Genomic DNA, 24,767 nt, shown 5'->3' with positions numbered 1-24,767 from the left:
AAATTGTTCAAATTGTTCAACTGATGGTGTCAAACTAGAATTTGGTTTGATGAAAATTAGGTATAAATTTTTAATTGTATTTTTAATATGTAGATCTTTTGTTTCTTACACTAGTAAGTGACTTGAGCTCAAGTGGTAGAGCCCTGAACCAAGAAGTTCAAGGACAGCACCCAGACTCTTAAGTTCAAGCACCAGTAGTGGTACCAAAATAAAAAAGTGTCCTTTCTCATATTTAAAATTTTTGTGGCTTAAATTCTTTTTCATTTCATGATTGTAACTTTATTTAAATAGGCAAGTTAATATCCTAAATTTCCTTGTTAGAAATTTCAAAGCATTACCTTGAAAAGCTGAGTCATTCTTAATTATAGAATAATAAAAACCATGATATTTTATATGTATTCAGTTATTCTTTACAGAGTAATCTTCTTTTTGATATTTGTAACTTTTTTTTTTTGTTCTTGGTGCCAGTACTTTGGCTTTAACTCAGGGCCTGGGTGTTGTTCCTTAGTTTGTTCATTCAAGGCTGGTGCTCTACTAATTCAGCCATATATCTACTTCTGGCCTTTTGGTGGTTCATTGGAGATAAGATTGTCATTGATTTTCCCACCTGGGCCAGCTTTGAACCACAGTCCTTAGATCTCAGCCTTCTGGGTAGCTATGATTACTGACAGGAGTCACTGGCACCTAGCTGTGACTTTTTAAAAGTATTTTGCGAATCAGTTATAAAGAAATTGAAAAGCACGCAATGATCTAAAATACAGTATACCCTTGGTATATACAGGTATGAGATTCCAAGGAGACTACTGTTGAGGAAAAACTGTGGATACTCAAAATGCATAGAGTTTAATGTTTTCATTACTCAGATTTGCATGTACTATATGTATGTATAGTTGGTTTGATCACCCATCCATAACTTGACATGGAGTAGGCTACATTATTGTCACAAAAAAATTACTGTTGAATGCATTATTACTGCTCACCCAAAACTGGATCTTACTTCATGTTTTTCATCTTGAATACTGTGTGATCCATTTTTTCTCTTAACACCAACAACTTCCACTGAAGTCATGCTACATTTCAACAAATTTAAAATTTTTACTTTATCACTTATATTAAACATAGTATATGCTCTGTTTGGCTTGGAAAAATTATGATCACTTTTTACCTTGCCTTTTAGGGCACCATTTGCTTTTCAGAAGGCATATTTTCACAAAATTAAGGGCAAGGAAAGACTCAGCAGATCACACAGTGAAGTAAACGTGACTGACAGTAACACAGGGCCGACTGAGCTGTGTATTTTGTGTGGGCATTCAAAATGTTTGGGTTTGAAATTTCTTTTAAAATTTATCATTTTATTTATGACTGCTTAGTCTAGTAATAAACCTATGAATAAGTAGGCTTTCTACAATTTTAATATTAATATATACCTCAAAACAAATGGGAAAAAGTTTTCCAATAAGCTTCCTGTATTTCCCACTGAATAGCCTGAATTTTTCAATTGGAAATAATATATTAAACACTAGTTGTAAATTTTTTGTGTTCAGTGTTTTATGAAAAATTACAATTATGGATTGTAATGATTTATCTACAGAGAAAGAAACTAGCAGGAATTAGTAAAGAGAAGTCAGATCTGGATGATAATTTTTGTGTTTTGTATTGCCTTTTCATGATGTTTTTCCTTTTAACATTTGACCTGTGTAGAAAAAGGTATAGAAAAAGGGCTAGATATTTTGAGTTACCATAACTGTGAAGTAATTTGAAGATAATTGCTAGAGAAAAAAAGTGAGATAAGGCTACCTTCATAGATATATTTGAAGCTGCAAATTATTCTTAGAAAATTATTCTTTTTAGCTCTGCTCTCTCTGCTCTTTTCTAGCTCTTCTCAGCTCTTTCCTTCTCTTCTCTTTCCCAGCTTCTTCTCTTTCCTAGCTTGCTCTTTCCCACCTCTTTCCTAGCTCTTTTCTCTCTCTTTCCAGCTCTCTCTCTTTCCCAGCTTAAAAAAAAAAGCAAATTTTCTTTTTATTCTGAAAAAAATTATGCTAAGAGATGAACATTGGTTTGAATTTCATCAAAACGTTCCCTCCTATTTTTAGAAAAATAACCACAGCTGATGTAAATGAAAAGAACCTCCTCAGTTGTTGCAAAAATCAGTGCCCTAAAGAGGTAAGCTGTAACTTGAAATTTTTTTTTTGTCAGTTGTGGGGCCTGAACTCTGGGCCTGGGCCGCTGTCCCTCAGCTCAAGGTTAGTGCTCTGTCATTTGAGCCACATTTGAGCCACAGCACCACATCCAGCTTTTTCTGCTTATGTGGTGCTGAGGAATCAAACCTAGGACCTCATATATGCAAGGCAAGCACTCTACCACTGAGCCACCTTCCCAACCCTGTTAACATTCCTTGGAAGTAAACGTTCCTTGGAAGTAAACGTTCCTTGGATATTGTTTTTCTGGGATTTTTATTCTTATTGTTTGGCCACCTTATTCCAAGTTTTATTCTAGTGGTTCTTCACTGGGCCCACTGAAAATGAAGTGCAGCTGTTGTCTGTGAAAGTGGTAAGACATATAGTTAGCATAGATACATATCTCTTCATGAAATGTGTGAGTCGTAGAAGTACCTCTTTGTGAGTATTAGAACAAGAAGATATTTTTGAGAGCAATTTTAAGATAGTATATATATTTTATGCAATGAAGTATTGACGTAGACTGCTCAAAATGTGATTTAGATTCAAAATACTGAAAAGAAGTAAATACAGAAGTTTGCAGCAAGTGTTTGATACATGAACAAATACTGAGCTTGTTAAAGAGTTAGTGTGTCTATAGGAAACAACAGAATACAAAGTGGTTCAGCAATGTCTCATGTAAAACTTACCCTAGCAATACTCTGTCCTGAGGTAAGATGAGTGGAAATGTAATGTGAATGATGTAAATTTAGTTTTAGTATGAGTGCTTTGGCTAAAAGCTAAAGAGCAAAGCAAGTATTTGTATACTAAACCAGAAATTAAAGGCAAAAAAAAAAAGGGATTCTGAGTTTCTTAATTATTGGAGTAAGTAGTTTGACAGACCTATCTGGTTAATCATAGGAATTAAAAATGGAGAATGGAAATGTTTGTTGAGATATAAACTAAGGTAAGGTATCATTGTTAAGACATTTATGGTACAAAGAAAGAGCATCGTCCCCAACTGACTTCTATAACATCTAAATAATGTTGAATATATTTGATCTTTACAACTAGCCTTATTAAATACTGTTACTTTGCATGGTTTTACATGTGAAACACAGAAAAATCAGATGACTTTTCTAAGGCCCCAGAGTTAGTAGACAGCAATTTAGTTCTAGTTAGTCTGATTTTGAAATTCAATCCTTAACCAATAGAATTTGATTTAACAGTCTGTTGGAGAGACAAAATATGTATGAAGTGCTCAAAAATTTTTGGTTGTAGTTCAAGACAGTGCAAGCACTTTGTCAATAGTTTAGGAATAATTTTTATAAAACTATTATTTAGCGTTACAAGTTAATCATATTAGGCTTTCATAGTAGTTTAAAGCTGTGCCTCAAAAGTATGGAGAGCTGGGTGCCCATGGCTCACAACTGTAATCCCAGCTACTCCGGAGGCTGGTTCAAAGCCATTCTGGGCAGGAAAGTCCATGAGACACTTATCTCCAGTTAACCACCAAAAAGCCAGAAGTGGGGGTGTAATTCAAGTTGCAGAGCACCAGCCTTGAGCAGAAAAAGTGACAGTACCCAGACCCTGCATTTAATATCCAGTTACAGCACCAAAAAAAAAAAAAAAAGAAAAGAAAAAGTTGGATAACCTTTGGATAGACAGGAAATTTATTTGAAAACAACTGATATCAGGATAGGAAGATTAGTAAATAAGGACAAGGAGCACTTAGACTTTGTGACAATTACTGAAATGTCTACACTCCCCACAAAGTATGTATCAACACGTAGTATCAATCAGTTTTAATATAATATAATGGCTGAAGGACAAGGACAATTTATTTCTCCCAGAAATTCACATTAGATATGCAACTCTGTACTCTTTAACTCATGTTTCCATTATTGCTTCAGCTTCATTTCTAGTACATGTAGAAAAAAGGAACATGGAAATATATTCCTAAAGTCCTTTAAATCACAAATCACTTGTATCTGGTTTCCTTCCCTTAGCTGAGATGCAGTCACATGACTAAAACTAGCTGTAAGAGTGACTATGAGATCTATTTTTGGAGTGATGCTGGGTGGAACATTTAAAATTATGGGTAATTAAAATAATTTATCTCAGTGTAAAAAGTTGAAAAATAATTTATTAGCCAGGACTGATTTGTCCCTTGTGTGATAGACTCATGCTTAAAATAATCTTAGGATGTAGGGGGAGGTGAAATGTGACCAAAATGTAAGATGTGATTGGTTTATTTTTGTTTTATTTCAGCTTCCATGTGGTCATAGATGCAAAGAGATGTGTCATCCTGGAGAATGTCCCTTCAATTGCAATCAGAAAGTAAAACTTAGATGCCCTTGTAAAAGAATTAAAAAGGTAAGTATTTTAAGTGATACAAAATGCTTTCTTATATAAGTTGTTCTTGTCTGGTTTGGTTTGTATGTGGTGGTAGTTCTTTATATTTATTTTTTTAATATAAAGTCTTATTTCAATCTTCATTATAATAAAATGAACCTACTGTAAATTCTTATTTTAAAACTTACATTTGGCAATTCAATTTTCTGCAATTTAATAGTAAACGAAAATTGTTTTATGTTGGAATCAAACTCAATGTCCCCTGGGGATAGAATCAATGTACTCTAGTCTTGAGGTCTTTGAAGAGTATATAGTGAGAGAGTGGGTTTTATAGTTTAAGAAATGGTCTGGAATTAAACTTTGTTCTTTTGACACTTTTTTTTTTTGCTATCAAGTATTGTCCTTTGAAAATGTTTCCTTCAAATGATTTAACATCCACAGCCTCATAAATAATATGATATTCCAACTTAGAAGAAATTAATTTTATGATTTTAAAAAAAGGTCCTGGAGAAGTAAACAGGTGAAAGTAGTTTACTAATCATTGCTAAAATGATTGGAAAGTTCAGTGGAATCAAATGATCTACAAAACCTGTGAAGAAAAGATATCAGGTCTTGTTGTTTCTTATTTTTTTTCAGTTTCCATTTTTTTTAAATAGTGGCAGTGTGAACTCCTTAGAAACTTTATTTCATATTGACTCTGACTTACCCAGCTTAGTTACAGTTGTAACTGCTTGTTTTTCTTCATTCTCCGATTTTTCCCTAAAGCTGAATTGTCTTTTTTACATTTTAAATTCACTTTATTCATCCCTACAACAGACACTTTTTGAGGATTTTTTTAAATGTCTTTTGGTATTTTATTTTCATAGTACCCGTAGCTTCTGCACTTAAATTTATAGTGTCATAATTAAATTGATTAGTTTTACATGAAAAGATATATATATATATATGTATGTATGCATGTATGTATGTATGTATTTATTTATTTATTTTCTTTTTGGGTCTGGTCGTGGGGCCTGAACTCTGGTCCTGGGTGCTGTCCCTCAACTCTTCAGCTCAAGGCTAGCGCTCTACCACTTGAGCCACAGCGCCACTTCTGGCTTTTTTCTTTTTGCTTATGTGGTGCTGAGGAATTGAACCCAGGGCCTCATGCATGCAAGGCAAGCGCTCTACCACTGAGCCACCTTCCCAGCCCGAAAAGCTATATTTTTTAGCCAAATCACTTTTAATCTAAGATGCTCCTTTACTTTCTGAGATTTTTTTTCCCTAGAGGGTTTTGTTTCCTGGAAGTCTTAAATAAAAGTAATGAATAAAAATAAAATTGGAATTGAGAGTGGCACCTATTAATAATTATTAAATTGATTATTTTGATTTTATATATTCACTATTTTACTTGATAAAATGAAGTTTCTATCACTATTTGAAGCAAGGCAATTTTTATAACCATACTATTATTAAACATTAATAAATCTGACAAATATTTTTAAATGGTTAGGTTGGGTGAATTTTGCTCTATATTTACAGTTCTGAAACTGAAGGAATAATCCTTAAGATTTAAAATTTGGGTTATTTGTAGGAATTGCAATGCAACAAAGTACGTGAAAATCAGGTTTCAATAGAATGTGACACAACGTGCAAAGAAATGAAGCGGAAAGCATCTGAGGTAATTTCTCACGAAATGCTACTTCTAATGTGCCAGTAGCCTTTCGTTACTTTGTAAATTTCTATTAAAAATAACTTGGAATTTTATTTTATTTGATCAAAGTGTATAAATGTATGGAAAATTACAGTGAAACCCTTTTGTACAAGTATCCTTAAAGAAGTTTAATCTTTTTTAAAGCCTAATTTTATAGGCATATTTTGAATTTAATGTATGCCTTTTTATATTGCCCAATGTGTTCTTAAACTGTCCTTCATGATAGTACATTTGCTTTGAGACATAGTTATTTGTTTCAATATTAGCATAAGCCTTCTGAAAATTTGACTAACATAAAAATAAGATTTTTGGTAGTCTTTGCTATTGGGGTGTCTTTAGTATAACAGATTTTTCCTTCTGAAGTCATGATCAGTTTCAACTCTAGAAAAATGTGGTATTTAATTATTGATTCTAGATTCTAAATATATTCCATAAGAGGAAAAAAATCAAAATTTAAAAATATTTCAGTGTAGTGTTTTAATGCTTTGAATGGTGTTCTAACAACTATTAAAGTTGTTAAGAGATGTTTGCTTAAAGTATAATATTCCACTAGTGTGCTCCTCAAATCTGTTTGATAGTATCATGGTAATAATAATTTCCAAGATAAAGCTCCCAAGAGTTATTGTGAGTGGGAATAGACTGGATGGGAAGATACCAAATTCTATATTCAATTTAAAAATTAAATTGTTAATTTACTTCTAAATATATATAAACAGATAAAAGAAGCAGAAGCCAAAGCTGCTCTTGAAGAGGAAAAACGAAAACAACAGGTAACAGCAACAAAATAAACAGATTTATGTCTCTTTACATCATTGTTAGTTTTTGCACAAATTCAAGGTGGATGTCAACTCTTCTAAACTGATGATACCAGAGTTTTTCTTAAGATATATTGAAATTTGAGAAGGCAAGAGACTTTTTATATTCTCAGTTATTTCACATATTTCCAATTACTTCCTTGCCAGTTTCATCCCTTTGCTGGCCATAAGAATTTTAACTGTTCTTTCTTTGTGGAAGAAAGAGAGGATAGCATGTTGTCATTGAAAGCATCAGAGCTCACGTCTTCACACAGCAGAAATTGTTCGGGTTCTTTCTGAGTTGCAGATTATCTGTAACAGACAAGTGCTGTTTACTTAACAGTACATTTGTTTTAAAATATATTCCCTCTTTCCCCTGTAGATCCTTAAATTCATGACTATCATATGTATATTCCTGGTAGTCTTTGATAACTTGAACATTGTATTGATCATACATATTCCAAAGAGTAGCTTTACTTCCTTTTTGTGTGTGCTGGTCCTGCGTCTTGAACTGAGGGCCTGAGTGCTGTCCTTGAGCTTTTTTGTTTAAGGCTAATGCTCTACTACTTGGGTCACAGCTTTACTTGTGGCGTTTTTGGTAGTTAATTGGAGATGTCTCATGGGCTTTCTTATCTGGGCTAGCTTCCAACTGTGAACCTCACATCTCAGCCTCCTGAGGATTACAGGTTGGGTGGCTTCACTTTTTAATAGTGGTGTGTGATTAGTTGTCAGTTTGCATCTTGAGATGTTTTATGCTTATCAAATGGGTGTATTTTATACTAAATTACCTCCTTTGTGAACAAAAGTAGTAATGCATGACTTGGAAACATACCAGAAACAAGTCACGTGGTAAAGATTGGCCAAGATGATCTCTGATACCTTTATCATTCTATAAAGTTGATTTGCCAAATAGGCCCCAAAGTAAGTTACCAGAGCTAATATAACCAGATTGGCTGGTATCCTGAAAGATTAAACTATTCAGGATCATTTGGAAGGGCTAAGTATGATGTGGTGGCTCATACTTATAATTCTAGCTACTCAGGAAGCAGAAGCCAGGAGGATTACACTTTGAGGACATACCAGGCAAAAAAGTTAGTGAGATCACATTTCAGTCAATAAGCTAGGCATGGTGGCACATACCTGTGATCTCATCTACACAGGAGCAAGCATGTAGATCATTGGATTGTAGTCCTAGGCGTGCCCAGGTCCAAATGAGAGACTCTACTTGAGAATTATCTAAAGTAAAAATGTGCTAGAGGCGTGGCTCAAATGCTAAAGGGCCTATGTGGCAAACACAAGAACCTGTGTTCAAATACCAGTACTGCCAAAATTAGAATAATAATAATTTAGGGTGGTTTTCTTCCTACCACTTTTTTAAAAGAATTGTGTTGGATAGAGAGTTTTAAAATATAATCTTTACTGATTTTTAAAGTGGAAAAGACTAAGTAGATAAAATGTTTATTTGATTACTTGGTGTTATTTAAACATCAGTTTTTTTCTATGTGAGTAATCTTCAGTTTTTTTTTTTTTTTTGGGGGTCCGGTTGTGGGGTCTGAACTCTGGGCCTGGGCGCTGTCCCTCAGCTCTTCAGCTCAAGGCTAGCGCTCTACCACTTGAGCCACAGCGCCACTTGCGGCTTTTTTCTTTTTGCTTATGTGGTGCTGAGGAATCGAACCCAGGGCCTCGAGCATGCAAGGCAAGCGCTTTACCACTGAGCCACCTTCCCAGCCCAATCTTCAGTTTTTTTATGCTCTTGAGATATTTTGAAAAAATATTAGCAACCACTCAGGAAGCCAGTTAATAACATGTTTTAGTGAGTAACTACAGTATTGTGTATCATTTTTCATTATCATGTATAAAAGCTTTATGAGTAAATACTTAGTGGAATAAAAATCCACATTTGATAATGACTGTTACCCAGTTATTCTTTCATAGAATCAATATCAAATTCTTTGCAAAATAGTAATTTTGTATTAAAGCATGAAATATATTTTCCCTTGAAGACTTTTTGCTGTTTTTAAAACATTTTTGATACAGTGAAGACTTGAATTCTTTTTTTCTCTTACTTTGAATTTCTTCCCTACAGACCATTAGTACTTACCACCTGCAATGTAAAAGAACTGAAATTGTGTTATTCTTACTGGGCATTATAGCATTTGTTAGAAGCTGTTGTTTAAAGTAGAAAACTGCTGTCTGTATTTTAGAGGCCCTGATTTAAACAGACATTTGAATATTTAATAACAAACTCAGTGCTGCAGTTTGAAATGATTATTTCCCAATTCCCTTTCTGCTTACCTAAACTGTGAATATGTTGAATTCAATCAGTAGTGGAGGGATGTGGTTTCTTTTTAAATCAATATATTTATACTATTACTATTAAAACAAATTGATTTGTTTTCATTCAAATGGAAAGTTTCAAATAAATGTTTGCAGTGAATTTAACAAAAATGAAACTGTTTTGCTTTAGGCTGAACTGGAGGCCTTTGAAAACAGACTGAAGGGTCGTCGGAAAAAGAACAGGAAAAAAGACGAAGTGGCAGTTGAGCTATCACGTTGGCAAAAATATAAATATTACCTCTTTCCAGTGTGTGGAGTTGCAATGGCATTGTTTGCATGGTACTTCGCCTATGGTGCTGATTAAAGAAGTTTGGAACTTTTAATATACCTCAGATTGGAGTTAGACCAGTTGTTAAATTTGGAATGTTAAAAAATGTATGTTGTAGACCATGACATCTGTTCACATTCATCTCTATTCTCTTCCAGGTATGTTAGGCTTTGTCTAATCATTAGTGCACTAGCAAGGGCAGTGGCCACTGCTTAAAGAAAAGATGACTCAAGCCTCTCATAAGGCTTAATCGGTGGCCCAGTTACATGTTTGTTATTCATTCTGACTCCTCACCCTAAGTGGTTTCACTTAATATTTCAAATTAATACATCATTTTCTTTTTGTAAATTCAGATTAAACTGAGCCATATGTGCAGTGAGAAGAATATTTCTCTATGTTTTGGTTACTTATTGGGTACTTTTCTTGATCATGTACTTTGTACTTTTGTGTCAGTCATAGGGCTCTAACTCAGGGGCCTGGGCTGTCCCTGAGATTTTTTTGCTCCACACATCTTCATTTCCAGTGCTTGATTGGTGCTTAATTGGAGATAAGAGTCTCTTGGACTTTTTCTTGCTCTGTCTGGCTTTGAGCTTCAATCCTCAGATCTCAGCCTTCTGAGTATACTTTGTACTTAAAAAAAAAGTAATTCTCTAAAAGACCTGTTAAGTTGTAACATGGATCTTCATAATATATTGCAGAAGTTAGTTTGTTAGTGGGGGATTTTTTTACCAGTCATTGAAATAAATTCCACATAGTGTGTTCCTTAGAAATTATAATTGTTTTTAACAAATGCAGGGCTAGGCTCTTCACATATGGCTGTGTCTTGTGTAAGAACTGAATTGAGCATGTTTTGTAAAACTTGTATGTATCTTTTTAAGATAATAATAAGAGAAAAAGTAATATTTATGAGCAGTATGTACTTCGTACAGAGCTTAGGAACTTGATTCTCATTTCTGTTTACCATAATCCTAGATTATAGCTAGAAAAAATGCATTCTTATGAAAACAGAAAAATATCAGTAAGCTATTGTTTGAATGGTAAGTCATTTAAAATAGTTTTGCTATTTAATTTTTGTATGACTCATGTTTCCATTAAAAGTTTGCATATCAAATTGAAATCTAGAATATTGATTTTTTTTAAAAAAACATCGGGGGCTTTTAATTGTAGGTCAGCATTAATATCAGTGTATTGAACTTTAGTACTTGATGTAGAACACAGTAACTGATAGGTAGTAAGCTATCTAACTAAAAAAGTGATAGAAGTGTGTTTTAAATAGGAGTTCAAAGGAAACTGATAAAATTTGATAGATGTAAATTGAATCTTCAACATCATATTGTTTATATTGAGTATTAGCTGGTGACCAGAGTTACAGGGAGACCATTCTTTCGTTTATGGGCTTCATTATGACTTTTGTTTTTTTTGGTGGTATTGAGACTTAAATTCAGGGCCTTGTGCACAAATGACAACCCCTTTCTAGCCTTTTTTACGCAAGTTGTTTTCCAGATAGTCTCTTGTGTCATTATCCTCCTACCCAGAGCGCGCCTCCAACTTCATTCCTCTTGCCTCTGCCTTCTCTAGAGCTGGAGTTACTGCTTTGAGCCACCATACCTGGCCCCTTGGCCTTTTATGTTTTGATTTTTAAAATTTTTCCCAGTGGGGTTACTGGGTCGTTTAGAAACTCTAAATCAGAATCTGCTACATTCAAGTTAGTACCTGCTCAAACTAAAGTAATTATGAAGGACTGTGAGTGACATCTTACGTGGGAAGTCATTTTCATGAATTTCAGAAACTTGGTCTATTAAGTAAGCCTGAAGCCTAGCTCATGCCTGTTTTTCTGGGGCTTTTGTTCTTGCCCAGATGGTTTTTGGTTTGTGTTTTCTATGCTTTGTTGGAAAGAATTAGTGATCAGAGGGAAAGATTGAATGAATGAAATGATCTTTGTTTTTTCTTTGGTTACCTCAGAGCTTAAGTTAGCCAGAGTCACAAAGCTGTTTATTTATTGAGATAACAGATATGTTTTCTTTGTGATAGTTACTTTCTAGGTACTAAAGATAATGGTACCTAGAAATCTTAGATTGTTGCTAAGGAGTGGAAGACAGAGACCAAACTGCAGAAAGTGAATGTTACTTCATTTGTGGTAATGGTATAGAAAAAAGTGGAAGTAGAGGTTAAAGGTACTAGCTAATTTAGACTAGTAAAGTCCCTTGAGATGGGGACATTTGATCTATGAGTTGAATGACCTCATTCAACTCAAAATAGAAGGGAAAAGTCTGTGACAGAAAGCAGCAAATACAGAATTCCCAGGTTTGGGAGATAATTAACATAGCTGAAGATCAGAAAAGGAGTTGAAAGAAGGGCATTTAAATTTAATGGAATTTAAATTGAAAGCACCATGGCCCATACTCTAGGTTAGAATGGATGGAGCAAAGACTGCAAGGGAGGCAGTACACGGGCACAAGTTGGGAGGTATTCTTTGTTGCAGGTGATGTCTTCCGATCCTGTGGCTCTCCATTGCCCCAAGTTAGTGCTGTAAAGAAGTTGCAGAAACTGCTATTATTAAGCTCTTGAAGGATTTTTGAATGTAAGCACTTCTATCAGTGCCTGGCGGTTGTATTTTAAGTAATTTCACATCTAAATTAAATTTAAACAGTCTCAGATAAGTAGATGTCAGTGTTGCTCAAATTATCAAAGGAACTTTACTGAAGCACATTATTTGCATTGGCGTTCTGTAAAGAGGCTCAGAATGACTAACCATCATGGTTATGAATGTTAAACATTTTAAAAACAATAAGTCAATTGTACTGTTTAGAGTATAAGGGTTTTAATATGGGGAATGTATTTTTTTTAATTTGCCAGTCCTAGACTTTAACTCGGTGTGGGTGCTGTCCCTAAGCCTCTGTGCTCAAGGCTAGCATTCTAACATTTGAGCCACAGCATTACTTCTGGCTTTTTCTGAGTAGTGTTTTGGGGATAAGAGTCTCATGCATATTTCTGCCTGAGCTAGCTTTGAACCGTGATCCTCAGATCTCAGCCTCCTGAGTAGCTAGGATTATAGATGTGAGCCACCGGCGCCCAGCTGGGGAAATGTAAAAAGTGTTGCATTTCCTTTCAAGACTTTTTTTCCTTTGCTTAGATGCCTAATGCAGTGAATATGATAAAAGACTGCCCTCAGTGTGTGATAATCTGTGTTATGGGTCCCTTCACTTGTGCATTCACTTCAGCTAAGGAGTGAACTCCAGGGTAGGCCAGTCATAGGAAGGAAAGATTATCTATGCAAGGGCTCAGTTCATTGCAAAGGCTGATTTTCTGAGCTTCAGGCCTTGAGGTGTTGAGCCCTCATCTAGCCACTTACAATGAAATGATTAAAACAGTGGAAGACACTAATCTGTAGAATAATTATTACAAAAGACATTAGAGATGTAAAAGAGCCAACAGATAGGTAGTAAAGAGATCTTCAAGGGGAAAGCCACATCAATAACCTAAGGTTCCAGGTGTGACACTTTCACCATCTGTGGACATGAGGAAGTGAAACAAATGTGTAAGCTAGAGTTGACATTAAGATAGCTGTCTCCTTTGGTTTGTGGAAGTGGCCCTCTACTGAGTGACAGTGATTAACCAGCCTAACCTTGGGTTTAGGTCCTTTTGACATTGGAGAAGTTGGGCTTCATGGAGTGAGGAAACAGAGACTTCTCTCTTGGGAGTGAGATGAATTTGGGAAGAACTGAGAAGCCCCTTTGCTTTCTAGAGAGGTTTAGGAGACAAGATAGGTCTACTGAGAAGCCATTTTCATGTATTTTAGAATTTCAGGATAGAGCAGGTTCAGGTCTTTTGTTTGCTGAGCTAGTCTTGCTAAGTGTTCTTTCTAGTTAGGGTTGGGGCTTGTATTAAGTACTGTGAAAAATACACAGGCAGGGCTGGGAAGGTGGCTCAGTGGTAGAGTGGTAGAGTGCTCAGGAGGCCCTGGGTTCCATTCCTCAGCACCACATAAGCAGAAAAAGCCAGAAGTGGCGCTGTGGCTCAAGTGGTAGAGTGCTAGCCTTGAGCTGAAGAGCTGAGGGACAGCGCCCAGGCCCAGAGATCAGGCCCCACGACTGGGGAAAAAAGATACACAGGTAGCATAAAGACTACACAACTCAGATTTACTGCCTTCACATATCGCTGGACAGAGTCCCTAAACACCTTCATTACCTCGTCTGGTCATCTGTTGCACAACAGTTACTCCTCATTGTACTAAACAGCATCTGGCCTAGTGTTACACATCTATTGCTAATACTTTCACTAGAATGTAAGCTCCACGAGGGCAGGGTTACAGCTTTGTTTATTGCTGTAACCATGGAGTTGGGAACCACAGCCACACTGTACATACTAGTATCAGTTTCCTAGGGCTGACATAACATGTGCCATGTGTAAGGTACTTTAGAATAATGGAAATTTATTCTCCCAAAGTCCAAGTGACCACAAGTCCAAAATTTACGAGTCAGCAGGGTTACTTCCTTCTACAGGCCTTGAGGATGAAGAGAAACATGTTGTATCTCTCCTGGCTTGTGCCTGGCATTTCCTGCTTATTGCACAACTCTAATCTCTGCTTCCTCTTCATATCACTTAATACCTGTGTGTCCTTTCTGCATTTTAAGGACTGGGTTTTTGTCCTATTATGAGTTCATCTTAACTAGATTGCCTGTGTGAATGCTGTTTCTCAACAAGGAAGTTCACATTGTGAAATTCAGGTTGAACAACAATTGTTTGGGTGAGGGAACTACCCATTACAGTGTCCAATAAATACTTCATAAGTGAATTAATGCATTGACAGCATATTGTAGCCTGTAAACTTGCTGGTTGTTTTCAACATTATCTTCCCTTTATGGTGGTAGTTTGAAAAGACAAGTCTCTAGTCCCAGATTGTGTAGACACCATTTATGGGTCTAACACTTCTTTTGAGATCTTAGGTAAGTTACTTACCTTCAGTAATATAGCTTCAGTTTCCTGTTCTGCAAAATGTTTGGCAAGAGAAGCAACCATTAAACCATTAGTGCCTTTCCCTGTGAATTTGAGCTCTTAAGTGTCTGCAGCTCTTTTAAAGTTTTACATATTTATTTAATCTCTATAACAGTCTTATGAGGTGAGCCTATTCCCAGTTTATGGTAAAGGAAAGTAGATTTGTTTCAAGAATTAAAATTGGAGAAACTGTGTCTCTTTGTGAAGTACTTGGCCCATAGTGCTTTAATATGTCTTAGCTATGATACAAATGAATGACTTCATTTCGTAATTAAGACTTTTTTTTTTTAATAGATTCACAGATCAGAACAAAACTGTTGTGAACTGGATCGCTTTTTGGTCATGTGGTTCACTGTCATTGTGAGGGCTCTCCTGGGAAGACTAGTCAGGATGGTGCTTAAGGGAGGGGCATCTGGGCAGTCACATTGCAGCAGGGAGTCCCTGAGCAGCACTTTATGCCTGAGAGTTCTAAAAGTACAGTTCCTTTGCAATTTCCCATAGGGCCAGTTCTCATTACCCTTGTCCTGATGACTATTCTGGTGTATAATTATTAAGAGTACTGGATTCATGTGCCAGAGTAGTAGGTACTGCAAACAGAACGATATGAATTAATTTTTATTATACTTTGGTGCTACATTGGACCAGAATAGATTATGGGAGTGTGGCATGGTTTTTTAAAGTCTTCCTCTACAATAGGCAGATTTCCAGATTTTCTAGTTCCTATTTAATTTTTTCAAAGCTCTATTCTAGCTTCCCAAAGCCATTGCCACATTGTTTGCAAGTATTTACCCATAGTTTACACATTTTATATTCAATATACTTGTTCCACTATACTGGAAGTTCTTAAGAGAGCATGATCTGATTTTGTTAATTTGACAGCAAATCCTAAACAAATTGAACAGCTGTAGATCAGTTCTATCTATCTGTTGTCTATTTTAGCCTACCATTATCCTGAGATACTGCTGACTGCTTCTCTAACAATTCTTATTTTCAGATTGTCTTCATTGGTAATACTAAGGACTAATTTGATCTGTAGTAGGATAATCTGACCAAAGTTTGTTCTGTAAAATCAACCTGCCAAAAAAAATAAATAAATAAAAAAATAAATAAAATCAACCTGCCTAGAAATATCTAAGTTAGCTTCCTATAAATCCTTTTAATGTTTGCGTTTTCTTTTAAATTAGTTGGATATATACTTGAAATTCTAGACAGTAAAATTGCAAAATTCCAGAAATATTTTTTTCATAAAATGAAAAGTGTTTTTGTTTTGTTTTGTTTTAAAGAAGCTAAATGATAGGTGCCACTTTAATGAGAGGTTGAGAATTGAGTTCAGTGGTGGAATGCTTGCCTAACAACTGCAAGGTTTGGTCCCTAGCCCTGGGAGAAAAAATAAGTTGCAGTGCATGTGTAGCAAGTTTCTGGTTTTAAAGAATAATTCAGATAGGTCATTAAAGATTACTGTGAGCAGATTGAATATTCAAATTAGTCTGAGCATGTCATAAGACTTCTAATATTTATTTATTACATTTTAAAAGTTTGTTACAAAGAAGATGAAAGTAGATACTTACTCTCAGGCAAAGAATGCCTACCTCAGGTATTTGTTCTGGTGCTCGTGGTAACTAGATCTAGTACGCTTCTCTTGATGAAAGAGCACAATCAGTACAATCAATTTTAGGTCTCTGAGAAATGCAGCACAACAATAGAAGAGCAGGGGAGACTAATGTACCTGGCAATCTCCAATCCCTTAAAGTAATACTTCAATTTCATAGCTCCTGTAGCACCTCCACCAGAGGGCAGAAAGGAGATAAACGAGAAACCCATCCTGGCTTCAGAGTGGGGATAGCTACATACCTGGGGGATTCAATCCAACTTAGGCTTGCTTCTCATAGTCTAAGTTAACTGTGGCCCAGAAACACTAACATGACTTGCTCTTGGTTGTGCTGGCAGATGAATCTTCCGTCCCTTGATTCCCAGGTTGGGAAGGTGTGTGGTGAGGCAGTATCTTAGACACACACCGCCATACCATCTTGAAATCACACTGCTTCTGGGGAGCCCAGGTGCAGCCACCTGCTAGCTGTAAAACCTTAGGCTAGCTATTGGACCTCTCTGAGTCTGTCCCTCATCTCTAAATGTTTGGGAGAAGTAAGAGAATGCGAAAACTTAGTACATAGCTACCCATATACTATGTTTAATTTTTGTGAATTACGATAATGACCACCTGTGTCAGAAAAGAATAGACACACAGAGAAGATTTTGTCAAGGCAATTTACTTTTGTACACAAGGGTACAATACCATGACACTACCCGAAGCTAGTCAGGCAGGCACAGGAGGCAAGCCAGTGCTAGGTTATCCCAATCCAAACTGTTCTTCCTTGTCAAGGAGTTAGTCTCCTATTCTAGATACAATTGATTACCAAAATTAGAAGGGGGGCTACTTTAATTCTTATCAAAGGTTTACATTTGTTTCATCACAGCTGCCTGGGCGGCTGACTTACAGTTGGAGTAGGTTGATTAGCTGAGTGGAAAGCTCCCACTTAAAAGGGGGTCTAACTCCTTTTAACTCCACTGATAATGATTTATCTTTCTAACATGGCTGGCTGATCACAAGCAGCACACCTGTAACAGTTTGTTTATTTTTGTCAGTGGTGGGGTTTGAACTCTGGGCCTGGGCGCTGTCCCTCAGTTCTTCAGCTCAAGGGGAGTGAGTGCTCTACCACTCGAGCCACAGCGCTCCTTCCGGTTTTCTGGTGGTTCATTGGGGATGAGTCTCATGGACTTTCCTGCCCGGGCTGGCCAGTTTATTCTTTTAATTTATTTCTAACATGGCTGGCTGGTCACAAGCAGTAGAGATAGTAGTTATAATTGAAGTAAAAAAGCAAATAAGTCCAGCAAGTGTCAATGCCAGGAAATATATAAGATGGAGGCACCTCGGTTTGACAGAAATGACTGTTCCCCCACATACTGTATTCCAAATTGGATATTAAAATGTTGGAACCTGTGCTTGACCATTGCATTATGCAGATGCAAATTTTTTTCTATACTATGTCTCATTTCAGAAACAATACTAGCCACCTCCTCAACTTTACCTATGTGTACCTTTGTGTAAGTGAGGCTATATAAGGAGCAGGTGGCAAATATGTACTTTGTTGACTATGTAATGAAGATAGAGTGATTCAGTAACCTCTTGGGTTACTTTACAAGTTTCCACTACAACCTGAACTGAATTTGAATAATACAATTTCTAAGAAAAAAAACAACAACTGAGCTCCTCAACCTCCATTCCTCCCCCACAAAAAGCCAATTAACAAACTGTCTTGGAGTTCAGGTGACCAAGTAACTTTGCAGTTGTGAGTCTTAATGTTGCGGTCCCTTAACACTGCTTTGAGAAAAGTGGCTTGTTTGTGAGTGACAGCCAGGACAGTGGCTTGTTTGTGAGTGACAGCCAGGAAAGTGGCTTGTGAGTGACAGCTGGACATACGTGTGGACAGCGTGAGCATGCCCTTGGCAGGCAATCCCAAACGAAGTTTATGGACACAGGCTGGCGTTCTCGCTTATCCTACACCCTTTGCTAATACAAAAACATGTGCTTTCAAAGCGTTAAATCTTCTGCTTTTTAGGAGAATAAACTTGGGATTTCATTGCCATGTCTGAGTCATTTTGATTTTAACTTGGCTAACGTTCTGCCTAAAGGGGAAGACAGTGACAAGGAGAATTTGGAGAAAAGTAAAGTTTTGCATCCCAACCCCTCTTCTAAAGTGTCCTGCCCTTGGCTGCTGCTATCCTGGAGTGTAAGGTGTGTGTGTGTGTGTGTGTGTGCAGGGGCCCCTGGGCTTGTGTGTGTGTGTGTGTGTAGGGGCCCCTGGGCTTGTGTGTGTGTGTGTGCGCGTGTGTGTGTGTGTGTAGGGGCCCCTGGGCTTGTGTGTGTGTGTGTGTGTGTGTGCGCGTGTGTGTGTGTGTGTAGGGGCCCCTGGGCTTGTGTGTGTGTGTATGTGTGTGTAGGGGCCCCTGGATTTGTGTGTTTGTGTGCATGTGTGTGTGTGTGTGTGTGTGTGTGTGTGTGTGTGTGTAGGGGCCCCTGGGTTTGTGTGTGTGTGTAGGGGCCCCTGGGCTTCCCATCTCGCCTTGGGAGGTGAGAGGCGTCTCCCAGTGCCAGGGGGCCGCCGGGTTCGGGAGGCCTGTCATCAAGGGTGATGGGTAGGACCCAGAAACGTGACTGAGGGGAGGGGAGTGGTCGGCGGTTGGGATCTGCCCAGCAGACAAAATGTGGGACTCCTGCCCCTCCAAGTACAACTTGTGCTGGGTTCCCGAGTGCGGAGAAGGCGTCGGCGGCGCCTCTCCCGGGGCCACGCGGGAGCGGGACCGAAGGGACCGAGAGAGGAAGGGCCGGGGGAGCGACAGTCATGTTGGCGAAGCCGTCGCCGGGCCTCGCTGCGGAGGAGCGCAGCCGCCGCGCCGGGCACGCGCCGCCGCCGGTAAGACCCCCGCGCCGCGGGTCGGCCCTCCCGTGCCCCCTGTCGTCGGTGAGCTCCGGCGCGGCTCCCGGCGCCCGTCCCCACGCGCGCCCGTCCCCACGCGCGCCCGTCTCCGGGGCTCGCGGGGGCAGACTGTCCCGAGGAGTCGGGACATCCCGCGGTCCTTGCGGGGCCCGGAGCCCTTTCCCGCGGAGCCGTGCCCCGCGCCGGGCACGCACAGGTGGAGCTGCAGGGGGCCAGCCCCTCGGGGGACGCCCGGCTTCCTCCCCGCGCCCTGCTCGCGGGGCCCAGGGGGAAGCCGCCTTTCCCCGCAGTGCTCCGCGCCTCCCCGCGCCGGGACGCGCGCTCGCCCCTGCCGCTCACCGTCCCGGGCGCCCGGACGCCGTCCCTGACTGACGCCGGCACCGCCACCCGCCGGGCTCGGAGCGCGGGCCGGAGGCTCCCGGGGTCTCCTCCTCCGGGTAGCCCGCGCCCGCCGGGGTGGGCGCAGCGGGCGGACGGCAGGCAGGTGGTGTCGCCGGGGACCCGCCGCAACCGTCCGGGCTCCCCGCAGCCCCGCCACCCGCTGGAGGCCGGAGGACGGCGGCTGGGGCGCTCCGCAGGAAAGCGGTCCCCGCAGGTGATAGAGTGATTTCCTCCCACCGCCGCCCGCCACCGAACAAAGGGCGGCGGGGACGCCTCCCGCTCCACTCCAGGGCTGCCCCATCTGAGATCACAGCCAGCGACCCGACCGAGGGGAGCAGACTCCGCCGAGGACACCCAGCCCCCACAAGAAGGGGGGTGCACGGGGCGCCCCGGTAATGATTCACCCAGGACACATGTTAGCAGAGAAATTGAAGGTGCTGCAGAGCATCCCCTTCGGTATAGCCAAAAAGAATGGGTAGGAGCCATGACCCGAACCAGGCTCCTGGGGCTTGTAAGGTGAGACTAGATGTCTGCATACAGGCGTGTGGAAGGTCAAAGGAGCCTTGATTTGGCCTTAGATTCCACCCCAGGATCTCAAGAGCTTCACTAACAAGAACTAGTTCTAATATTTAGGTGGGGACCTCAAGATCCCGTAAGGCTGATTCCTTCCTTCCTTCCTTCCTTCCTTCCTTCCTTCCTTCCTTCCTTCCTTCCTTCCTTCCTTCCTTCCTTCCTTCGTTCCTTCCTTCCTTCTTTCCTTCCTTCCTTCCTTCCTTCCTCCCTCCCTTCCTCCCTCCCTCTCTCTCTCTCTTCCTTCCTTTCTTTCTTTCTTTCTTTCTTTCTTTCTTTCTTTCTTTCTTTCTTTCTTTCTTTCTTTCTTTCTTTCTTTCTTTCTCCTTCCTTCCTTCCTTCCTTCCTTCCTCCCTCCCTTCCTCCCTCCCTCTCTCTCTTCCTTCCTTCCTTCCTTCCTTCCTTCCTTCCTTCCTTCCTTCCTTCCTTCCTTCCTTTCTTTCTTTCTTTCCTTTCTTTCTCCTTCCTTCCTTCCTTCCCTCCTTCCTTCCTTCCCTCCCTCCCCCTCTCCCTTTCTTTCTTTCTTTCTTTCTTTCTCCTTCCCTCCTTCCTTCCCTCCTTCCTTCCTTCCCTCCTTCCTTCCTTCCCTCCTTCCTTCCCTCCCTCCCCCTCTCCCTTTCTTTCTTTCTCCTTCCTTCCTTCCTTCCCTCCCTCCCTCCCCCTCTCCCTTTCTTTCTTTCTTTTTCTTTCCTTTCTTTCTCCTTCCTTCCTTCCTTCCCTCCTTCCTTCCTTCCCTCCCTCCCCCTCTCCCTTTTTTCTTTCTTTCTTTTCTTTCTCCTTCCTTCCATCCTTCCCTTCCTCCCTCTCTCCCTTTCTCTCTCTCTCTCTTTTTCTTTCTTTCTTTCTTTCTTTCTTGCTTCATTCTTTCTTCCTCCTCCTCCTTCTCCTCATTCTGCTCCTTCTCCTCTTTCCTCCTCCTTCTCCTCTTTCTCCTCCTTCTCTTTCCTCCTTCTCCTCCTCCTCTTTCCTCCTCCTTTGAGTGGGGTTTTTCTAGAACGTTCCTTGCAGGTTAAGATTGTAATACCAACGATAAAAGCCTAATTTAACCCTCCAGTACCTTAAAGAGATAAATGAAGAAGTGTTTTGTTAAGCTTCCCAATATATCTCCAGGAACTAGAATGTTCAATCATTGCACATGAAGCTTGTTGTACACATTTATTTCCTGCATCCACACAGTGTCCTTGCTGGCTGTCATCCATATCATCTCCATATTCTAGTGGAAGAAACTGAGGCTCAGAAAGGTTATCTGACTTGCCTTGTAGCTGGAACTCCAACAGCAAAGCCTGAGAGGCACATTTGATTCTCTTCATGAGATGATTGCCCCGGCTTCCTGACCTGGGGTAATTGCTCTCACCTAGGGACAGCCTCCTTGGGAGAGGATCTGCCTGCTGAGCTCACTGATTCAGGCAGGCAGAGCAACCACTGGAAACCTGGAACCTCTCCGAGGGTGAGGGGAGGCGGAGGCATCTGGGGTTATAAAAGCTGGTGTTGACCATCTATTGATTGCGATGTTCCTGAACACCTTGAAAACACTTCTGTTACTCTTATCAGGCCTTTCAGTATTAAAGCAGGTGGGTCTAGGTGACTTGAGGCTAACCAACCTTGTATAACCCATGGGCTTTCTATAGATATTTCTTAAATGATTAGCATTTTCATGTGCAGAGTTGAGGAATCTAACCCTAAGGTTAAGGCAAAGGAAACAATACAGAAGTACTAGCGCCATATCACACACACCTGTTCAGAGGATAAAAAGAAGGAAGACATGTTGAGTGAATGAGTGGTAGGCATGTTCTGGTAGAAAGAGCATGGGTCTATACTTGCTTTACTCTAGGCCCTGACTCTGTCAGCCCATGGCCTTCTTTCCCCTGTCACTGTGTGTTCTCTCCTACTGTAAGGATGCTTGGATTTAGGACTCACTCTAATCCAGTATGACTGTCTTCTTCCCATGTCTCCATTTCTCACCCCCTTAGAATTCTGTTTCTGTGCTGCTAACTCTGCTTTAGAGCAGGTATAGTAGACAATTTATATTCTTCAGAGAGACAATTCCTGTTGAACAATAAACGTTCTGCTCAATGTGTGGAATCTGTAGGGGTGACTTATTTTGGGACTGCTGAATCGGCGGTTCTTATCTAAGTTGTCACTGTCTCCAGCTCTGTCTCCAGCCTCTGAACTTTTTCTCTTTACTTAAGAAGGAGCCATGATGCTCCGGGGCTCTGTCAGCTCTGTCTGCTTCACTTCCGAGCATTCTGCAGCGACCTTGTCTCAGCTCTGGGCTCTGGCTGAAGATGCCCAGTGCCTATAAATGATGTTTTCCTCTCAGCCCGCTGACACTTGCCCGTCACTCACCTCCCAACAGATGTTTGAGTATGCTCCCGTGGTACATTTACAGATGTCCAAATCATCAAAAACACACCATGTTTGATCCAGCTGGGTGGAGACTGAGGCAGTCTTGCAGGTGATCCATCTTACCTTTCCGTACTGGTGCTGAAACTCTGTAAAGACTACAGAGGCTATAGGTGGAGAAGGGCCAGAGAGACACTGGACTGGTTACTAGAAAGACAGAAAACAGAGTGCGAATTGGGAAGACCATTTTGGTATCACACAGTTAATGCTTATGTAGTCCAGGATGACATTAACCCTTTAGACTGATGGCAAGGTTGAAGAGAAAATTTCCGTCTCCGGCACTTTAAAGAAAGCCCTTCTGCAGCTCTGACACCTAAATCTCTGAAACCATGAAGGCATCATTTTGCTATAGTGCCACAGCAGCCCATTGAAGGTTGATCGTACCAGGGACTGTTGAGTGGGGGCTTTGTAATAGTGAAAACTGTTCCTATGAATAACTTAGTGTGGATTTTTCTCTCTAGGGCACCGATGTCCCAAAGCTATGAAAGCCAGGTGTTAGATTTAAAGAACCATAACTGTAGCTCTTAAGAATGCAAAGCACAGCAGGAACAAAAGGAGGGAACAATTTACCTATGTGCATGCAGGGGACTAGGCAGTTGGAGATATATCAGTGAGAAAAACAAAGATCCCTGAATTGGGAAACTTCGTTTGTAACTCAGTAATAAACCCACCACCAGGAGCTCAGGGAATAGAAGATGCATGAGTCACTCTGCCTGAATTCAAATCAGTGCCCTGAAGTGAAAGAGCAAGATGATAAAAGTGGATCTGCTGTTAGCTTTGGACTCCCACAGGCCTTACTTGCATCTGCCTTGGGTTCTATGTAAAGACCTGTGATTTGGGGGCCTGGTGTACATGGTTGAGTGCATGTTTTGCATGTGTGAAGTCCTGAGTTCAAACTCCAGGGCTACCAAAAGAAGGGGGGAAAAAGTGCTCTTTTGTCTTCAAGTCTCAAGCCAATCCATTAGTTAAATCTGGTACCAAGCAGCTCTGTCTGGAAAAGCTGATCCTCTGGGATTTCTTGACACATTATATTGGTTTCTAATGAGGCAACTTATTTTTGAAGGATTTTCCAAGATTATTTTGACGGCACATTATTTTCACCTTTGCAGGTGTATTTCAGAGTCTCATTCTAGAAGCAAGATGCCACTTCTCTGTGATTTGGCTTGGAAATCAAACCTACGTTGTTTTACTATCTTCCTGTGATCCTGTAAAAATAATTTTGTCCAAGTTAAGCAAAACACAGAAGTGGCATTCAATGCTTAAGGTATAGTAAGAAGTGAAGACGGTTTGCTGAAATCAGTTAACCTTGATCCCTGCTTTCTCAAGTGTAAACCGAAGAAGATAGAAGCGGTATTTTTTGTGTGAGCAGGGCCCTGTACCATTTTGCTTTCCTCTTCCCTCCCTTTCCTTTCTGACCCGTGAGGAGCTAGTGTGCTCTTTTCCTCCTGACGCTGTGTGTATAGGTATCCCTACAAAACTACCTCCAGCTTCCTGACACCAGCAAATTATCTAACTCAGTTAATTCAGTTCTGCCTCTTTACCTGAGATCCCAAAAGCTAAGGAATCCCCTTCAGAAGCAGGTCTCCAGCCTACTGCACTTACCCATCAGCAGTAAATAAGGGCTCCCACAGCTTGAGGTTTGACTCTTTGCTGGGACAGCTCACAGAACCTGAGGAAGACCATTCACTTACATTTACTGTTGATGACAACAGGTCCAGAAGTGTCTCAGGGTAAGAACTTCTGTCTTCGGAAGAGTAGGAGTACACTCCTGTATATCAATGTGTTGGCCAACATAGGAACCACTGGTTGTTAATTCAATGTTTGGCCTTTTGGAGAGTGAGCCTAAAAACTGAAGGCATCTAAGCAAAGCTTGGTTTTTCTGGCAACTAGCCCCTATTGAGAAGCTGTTTAGGGTCCCGTCAAATACCCCAAAATTACTTCAGTAGAACAAAAGATGCTCTTATCCCTCCTAACCCAGGACATTCCAAGGGACCTAGGAATCTGTCTCGAAGGGGAGGAAGTTGTGTGCGTGTGTGTGTGTGTGTGTATGTGGGTTACCATAGGAATGCTGGGTAAGAGGTATCATCCTTGACTTAATCTTTGTTTCCTTCTTACTGGATGTGTTTGAATTCTTATTACAATGATTCTCTGCCAAAGTGCAAACTTGCTTGTCTAACCTCCAAGGGAAAGCCTTCAGAGCAAAGTAGGGGTGCTATTTAAAGGTCATATCCCTGTTTCTCTGGTGTATCTACTCCAATAAAAGGTCAAAAATCAAACATTCGACCTGCAGGTACAGCTGGTAGGTGTTGGAAGGAAGGA

General features: G+C 40.2%; 1 protein-coding gene across 2 annotated transcripts in view; it reads left to right on the top strand.

The window, feature by feature from the left end:
* Window positions 1-14,769, top strand: part of Nfxl1 (nuclear transcription factor, X-box binding like 1) — a 44,762-nt gene extending 29,993 nt beyond the window's left edge. Inside the window, exons 18-23 of one of the 2 annotated variants that reach the window (XR_006147240.1) lie at window positions 2,094-2,163; window positions 4,428-4,532; window positions 6,085-6,171; window positions 6,921-6,974; window positions 9,466-10,049; window positions 14,759-14,769. Coding sequence is in view for 1 of the 2 variants with exons in the window: in XM_042678332.1 (XP_042534266.1) it covers window positions 2,094-2,163; window positions 4,428-4,532; window positions 6,085-6,171; window positions 6,921-6,974; window positions 9,466-9,639 (490 nt within the window). In the remaining variant the exon portion in view is untranslated. Of the gene's footprint in view, window positions 1-2,093; window positions 2,164-4,427; window positions 4,533-6,084; window positions 6,172-6,920; window positions 6,975-9,465; window positions 10,721-14,758 lie in introns of those variants that run through there. The other variant, XM_042678332.1, reaches the window with a different exon arrangement.
* The last annotated feature ends 9,998 nt before the right edge of the window (window positions 14,770-24,767 follow it).

This window comes from Dipodomys spectabilis, unplaced genomic scaffold (genome assembly GCF_019054845.1).
Source record: "Dipodomys spectabilis isolate Male_0828 unplaced genomic scaffold, ASM1905484v1 ptg000043l, whole genome shotgun sequence".
NCBI classification, from domain to species: Eukaryota; Metazoa; Chordata; class Mammalia; order Rodentia; family Heteromyidae; genus Dipodomys; species Dipodomys spectabilis.
The sequence above is the reverse complement of the archived record's forward strand: the minus strand, read 5'-3'. Positions and strand labels throughout refer to the sequence as shown.